Below are 7,091 nucleotides of genomic sequence, written 5' to 3' on the forward strand. Positions count from 1 at the left end.
GCTGACCACTCCTGGCAAGAGGATACTAGGCTACACGGACATTTGCACTGACCTAGCTAGCATGGCCGCTCTTGTGTTAAACTCTTCTTGTACACACACATTTTCAGGGCAGGGGGGTGTCTTTGGCATGAGACTTACGCGAAAGTCTTATGTGTTAAACTGTCTCTTCAGACAATGTTTTTTCAGACACAGAATGTGAGCTCCTCTCCTTAGCGTGGAGGGCAGGCATATACGATGTTCCCAGCATAAGAATTTACGCACACAGTGCTTCAGCTACTTATTTCATAGTGCATTTCATTGCTTCCATGCAAATGTGCAGTTCCTGCCACCCACATTTGACAACTGTATTGTATTTGGGAAAGTAGATTAAAGGCTAGGATCAGACAGAATAAAACAATTAATGCATAAAGCTTAGCTTAACTGCAAGAGCACAGCACTGTTCCCACAGAGCTTGAAGGACCATCTAAGATGGGTTTCTTAAAACTCTAATATCATAGCACAATCAATAGATCAAAGGTTGCTGGTGTTAGACACAATGGAACACACTGCTGCTGGCTAATCAGTAATCCCAAAAGGATGGGAAATTCTCCCAAGTTTTTTTTCCTGTACTAGCTTTGACAACCTAACCTTTTTGTACATATCCCTTCTGATACATACACCATCTATGTGCATTCTTGACTCTTCCTCCCCACCCCACAAGAAATGAAAGAAACGCAAAGTGTTTAACACATCATACAGACTGAGAACGTGGATCCATGTCTATATTAAGGCATAAAATTAATAGTATTTATTGTTCAATGGAGCAAACTGCTATGAAGTGCAAGGAATGGGTCTTGTTACAGATGCCATGTGAATCATAACTTTGATATTTCCTGATGTGTATTTAAAACTCCAGCCTCCAAACAGCATAGAGTATTTCTGGATAACATTACCATGTGTGCATACAACATGTGCATGCAAACTATGCATGCACACTGACTGTTAAATAGCACGATTGCTACAGCAGCTGTCTGAGTTGCAGGCCCTTCTCTCAAGAAGTCCGACTGCTCCTCTCCAGCCAGATGCCAACTGTCAGCCAGCCAGGGCACGTGCTGCTGCTGCCTACATATCCAAACATGGCCAAGTTGTCACCACATTAGTCAGGTCTGTTAGAATGGCCATGTGCTGACATCACAGACATGCTACACAGAGGTGGGAAGGCCTGCAAACACTGGCACAAGCATCTGGTGGAAGACGGACAACAATGATGTGACTGGCTGAGTGGCACAGGGATCGCAATGCTGCCTGAAAGAAGAGATTTTTATTGAGAAAAACAAATGAGTAACTTCTGCACACTTTTCAGAGAAGTCCACAGCAGTGGGTGTGTTGTTCTATACAAATCTCACTCCACTAAATTGCAGTGGACTGTTCTCAGTTCCTTCATTTCTACTGATTTTTGATAGCTGGAAGGGTTGCTACACAGATTTGAAATATCTTGTATGCCGCATTCACTGCAACTTTTGAAACTACAAACCCATACATAACAGAAAGACTCGATAACCCTCCAGTTAGCTTCTGAACTTGTCTGTGTTTGAGGTCGCATGCTCTTCTCCACAAAAATACCCTAATGCTTACTCTCCCTGAGCTGCTTCTTTCCTAGAGGAGTTGGCCACTTTAGCCCTGGTGGTTAGAAGCAGAGCTGGTACCTTCCATCTCTTTTCTTCTGTAATCTGATCTATTCCTTCTTCCTTAATAAACATCAAACTTTTCAAAAAAAGGCCTTTTTACAATCCAGAAACAACCGTAGGAATCCTGCAGTAAAACCATTCCTATTCCAGAAAGCCTTCAGCACCAGAAGTGATACTGAACTAAAGTTTCAGCAGAAATCATGTGGGAAGGGCCTAAATTAATAGTTGGCTACTGCGGGCTATTTTATATCTGCTCTGTAAACCTCGGAAGACTTAAAGAAAGCCGAAATACAGTAGCAGCCATAGTTGTTTCACATATTTACTAGACCCTAAAAGATTTTTTTACGAGGCAGAACCTTCCCCTACCCCCAAGCCCCTAATGTTATTACAAGCTGACTTCCCTAAAGCATTTATCACAAAATCATGCAGCCTTCCCAGGCTTCAAACTGGCATGGTAATGGGCTGGTCTCATTCATGGCCTCCTACAACACGCAAGATTACTGGCTTTCAAATTACAAGTCACAGGCTTGGTCAGACAGAAAGCCCATTAGGAAAGCTGCACAGAAGATCCTCACATGCAAAGCCACCACAGTTTGTTGGTTGACTGTGTGGTTCAAAAGCTTATATCAGCCTGTCTAAAAACACTCTGACAAAAAGAAGGAGAACCAGTTAGAGAAGAAAATCAAAGCCTGAGAAGCTGCAAATAACAATAGAGAGAAATGTCAGCTAATAATTTTAAGTAAGAGTCACAGCCTTCAAGCCTTCCCACAACAGACTTATCACTTGAGCTGTTTACTGCAGATCAGAAAGCCTAACACTGGATGGCCTTTGATGGTTTTTTTTTGTTTCTAAAACATACTCTTTTGCAGGTGATTCATAACAAGACAAACTCTCAAAGGGAGCCCAGTTATACTGTGGGAACTCTTAGTTTCCAAAACAGAAGAGAAGGCAGGATCACTAACAAGTTCAAAGTGTTCTTTCAAAACACTACATCTCATACACCTCTAAATTAGCAAACAGTTTTATTCAAGCCCTTTGTTCACAGTTTCAGCAAACCTAAAAGGGAGTCAACATACAAGTAATTCAGTGGTCAGGACAACACAGAGGACAAGGACTCTCTGAAAGTAAATATTTAGAGAAGCACAGAATAGTTGGGGCTGGCAGGGACCTCTGGAGATCATCCCGTCCAACTTCCTGGCTCAAAGCAAGGTCAGCTAAAGCAGGCTGCTCAGGGACGGGTCTAATTGTTTTGAGTATCTCCAAGGATGGAGACTCCACACCACTCAGGGCAACCAGTTCCAGTCTTCAACCATCCTCACAGTAAGAAGTGAGGAGTTTCTTCAGCTCACAAAGGGCTTTCCTTTGTGTCCATTGATTCACTGCTACTGACTCAGTTCTATTTGATGCCTGCTGTCACCAAGGGATATGACATCACTCATGTCAGCAATGACATATAAGGCTACTGACCCATCTACAAGAATGGATGAATGGAGCACAGCTACATGATCAAAGGAAATCATTGTTCAATGGAACAGGAAAGCTGCATTAGGCATCTAATTACAGGCCTGGCAGGATCAACCTGATCAATGTTTACCACTCTGCACAGTGCACTCACTGCATATAATTGTGTGAAATTGCATTACTCAGCCTACAGCCTCCCTCAGGAGGAGGAAGGAAGGAAAAGGGGCCCAAGGCAACAGATTTCTATCAGCTGAAGTCTATGTATTGATATACAGGAGTGAGAGTGGATTGCTATCGGTGATTTCTGACCAAGCAATTTTTCTTCTTTGAAATCATGGCAAAGAACAACAAAATAAGATCTCTGCTCATTAGTCCCACCTACAACATCAGATTAATCCCCCAAGTACGTTATGAGAGAAATATGTGTTTCCCAAATCATCTTCACCACTGGCCACTGCGTATTGCCACCCACATTGCTCCTTACTGATCCAGAACCTGGATTCCCTGTTTGCAATAGTTTGGTTCCTCACGTCTTTTGAGCAAGCAAACGCCTGGGTACACTAACTGTGAATGCAACTGTTACCAGCTGATTTTCAGACTGACTGAGGGGATGCCTATCAGAGAGAGGCAAAAAAATCTGCAGTCATTCCCTCCACCAGTGTTTGGAGCAGACTCACAGCTTCTGTTCATGGGAAGACACTAGCAAAAAGCCCTCTACCTACTTCAGTAGCTAGCATAATGGGTATTTCAGTGCTAAATTTTAGGAGCTCCTTTTCATGACGATACATCTTTACTACTTTTTGTTGTTGAGATCCTGAATCCATGCAAACTTCTCTGCCATTTAGCACGGCCTGACAGATTGGGCAAAATGAGCTGTCTCAGCAACAAAGGATACCCTTTCTGGTGTTTAATATCCCTTTAAAAAAATTGCCTGGAGACAGAGAAGCCAAACGGTCTTTAATTTTAGACCGGGGGTATGCAAGGACATCAAAAAGAAGTGTTACTTACTAATAGCCCCCGTGTAGGTTGGCTGTGTAAGGTCTTTTGGCACCTTCCTGTAGATGTCAAACCTGAAAGAGGAAAACCAACAGCCATAAAACAGGTGGAACATTTCAATACATTTCATGTCCCCACAGGGACGAGCGATGCCGCAGTTTTTCCATCCAGCTTTCCAACAACGTTTTTTCAGTTCGCAGAAGGATATGAGAAGGGGAAACAAAACAAAATAAAAAATCCTTTTTCTTTTTTACAATTACATAACTGCGCTCCTTCTTGGCTCCAGTTTTCAAAGCGCTTCTCTCCACCTCCCTCCGCCTTGCTGTCATGGATCTATGCAATCTGAACTGTGAGAGGTGCCAGGGAAGAAGTCATGTTGGACAAGTTTATAGACCACCGTAAAAGGAAAAGGATATTCTACAGGCTCCTGATACTCTACAGACTCCTGAATAAAGACGCCTGGCACAAAAACAGTGAGACACAGCCTACATTGCCCCTTGTAGTTTGTATCCTGCAATAGCCAGAAATTGACAATATCAAAGTCAGAAATCAAGATGTTGAGACAAGAAACCTACCCTTGGACACTGGATACACAAGAGAAATTAACCCAAGAAGTTTGCTACCCCCCCAGCAAAATCTACTTTAATATTAGACTGTTGTTTTGATTCAGTCATATCTTTTAATATCCATATGGCTCAGCTTTACTATTTTAAACTCTCCATGGTTAAACTTTCACTGCCCTTATGATGTTAGCTGTATTATTTCCTACAACCTTGTGTTCCTGCATGTCCAGCCGCAATGCAGCTCTGACATCAGTTTTTCCACCACTCAATAAAAATTAATTAATGCATTAAAAACACACACACACCCTAAAGAAGGAAGTGACTGGTTCTACCCCCAAATGGACTTTTTTTGGATATACCACAAGTGGGTGAGATTTGATGTTTTTTCCAGCCCTTTAGAGGCATGAGACACACCAGCTTCCAAATTCCTATTCTATACTGCACCAAGATGAAACATCCCCATGTTTATTCAGTAGTTCCTACTAGATCAAATATTATAGAGTTTAAAAACTAGATCATCTTTCTTTTCTTCACTCTTCATCTGTTGAGATCACTTACAACTTGGAGGCACCCTGTGTGAACAAAACAGCATTTGCCTTGCACAAGACTAGAAGGACACTGTTGCTGTGTTTTATTCAGGAGTTGAAGCCAGAAGAAAGAAGGGTAAGAGAGGGAAAGAGAGCAGCTATAAAGATAGTTCACCTACCCAGCTCAAGTCCTGAACGAGCTATGTAATCACTTAACTGTTCCAACAACCCACTGTGATGACAGAGCATGCTGCACAGGATATACACTGGAGCTATATGTTTTTATGACTCTATTCACTGCCATCTCCTAAATAGATTAGTAATATGCCTGAACCAAACAGTCCATTTATGGCTCTCCAGCTGCCCTGAGAACATCTGGAAAGTGCTGTTTACATTCTTTCCACATACACCAAAGCAACAGCAGCAGCGGATGGTCAAGCAACCCGAAGTAGCTGATGACATCATGGTCTCACAGGCAGAGGAAGTAGCTGCTCACAGCCCATTAAATGCTGAAAGCTGGTGTCGTCTTGCCAAAGTCACAAAATAGATCAACAAGGCTAAAAAAGCAGAGAGAGAGCGTGCATGAACGTGCAAGAACTGCTAAGTGTGAGTGAACAATTAGAAATAGGAATAGCTCTATTCTGGATTCAGTAAAAACAGCAGCATGTGGATACTATAAAAGGAAATTTGTTCTTACGATGAGAAATATTTACTATTTCTCATATTAAAATGATGACCCAACACAGGATTAAAAAAAAAAAAAAAAAAATCTAGCTTTTTAAGTAACTCAGTGGAAAGTTGATATCATGGCAGGATTCTCTCCTCTCAGACTGCCATTTTAATCACGTAACTAAGACCCAAACCCCACAAATTAAGTTTTACGTGGCATTAAGTAAGCTAGGATTAGGCAAAGACACTACAGAAAGTGATCAATGGCTTCCAGCCACATTTCTCACCTGGCTTTAAGTGCTTAAAAGGCAGTCCACCCACTCTGTGCTATTCTGCTTCCCATCTCTTCTACCACAACATTATAGTCCCTCTCTTTTCTACAACTATGACACACATATAAAAAGGCCTTTAAGGAAGTCTCTGGACCTGATTTGCCTGGAGCTTTGAGAACTCTTGGGCCTGTATAGCTTACAGGCTCAAGCCTCCCTGCAAGCACAGTACAGCACATTTGCAACAGTTGTCACATGAGGCCCTTAACGCACTTTAATGTATGAGCACAGTGAGCGTACACAGCTTGCTAGGTGAAGAACATCAGGCAAACAATGTCCCAGCCTTGAACTTACAGTCTCGATGCACATACAAGAGTACAGAACAACCCAGGAGAACTGCATAAAGCTTTAATGGCTTTGTTTTGTAGAATCAACACATTTTTAGATAAGGACAGACACTAAGGAATAACACAGAATCAAGAGTGGACAATATATGCAAAAGAGGCAATGAGAGCAGACTGGATGGTAGGGAGGAAGGAGGAAAGCTCAGCTGAGATCTTATGGATGAATGCAGAAGCTTGAAGAACGACATCCAGAACCTGACTCAAGCAGCAGAAGGGAAGGCAAGCAGTGGAGGTGTATTTAAGCTTGCAGAAGGATGCTGAAATGATCAAAACATTTAACATTAACTGCAAGGGAATGGAAAGAGACAGGCTTGAAACAAGAGACAAACCCTGTTGTCTAGCTTTTGCTCACTGACACAATACCAGTAAGTCCAAGAGACTACCAAACCAAAAGAAAAAGGACTGGGTATGTGCATGTATCCTGGGAGAACATTCATCTGCTTAGAAAATACATGCTCTGGATTAGGAGGGTCTATACTTTGGTAAAAGAAAAATAGCGTACCAGGCATCTTCCCATAAAGCGTCTGATACTGGC

The 7,091-nt window shown here is 42.2% G+C and overlaps 1 protein-coding gene across 1 annotated transcript in view; it reads right to left on the reverse strand.

The window, feature by feature from the left end:
• Positions 1–5,589, reverse strand: part of ERGIC1 (endoplasmic reticulum-golgi intermediate compartment 1) — a 37,177-nt gene extending 31,588 nt beyond the window's left edge. Inside the window, exons 1-2 of the mRNA XM_009485931.2 lie at positions 5,513–5,589; positions 4,137–4,198 (exon numbers count right to left, since the gene is read on the reverse strand). Coding sequence (XP_009484206.2) covers positions 4,137–4,198; positions 5,513–5,589 — 139 coding nt within the window. The remainder of the gene's footprint in view (positions 1–4,136; positions 4,199–5,512) is intronic.
• Between the last annotated feature and the right edge of the window lie 1,502 nt (positions 5,590–7,091).

Source organism: Pelecanus crispus, chromosome 8, assembly GCF_030463565.1.
Source record: "Pelecanus crispus isolate bPelCri1 chromosome 8, bPelCri1.pri, whole genome shotgun sequence".
In the NCBI taxonomy this organism is placed as follows: domain Eukaryota; kingdom Metazoa; phylum Chordata; class Aves; order Pelecaniformes; family Pelecanidae; genus Pelecanus; species Pelecanus crispus.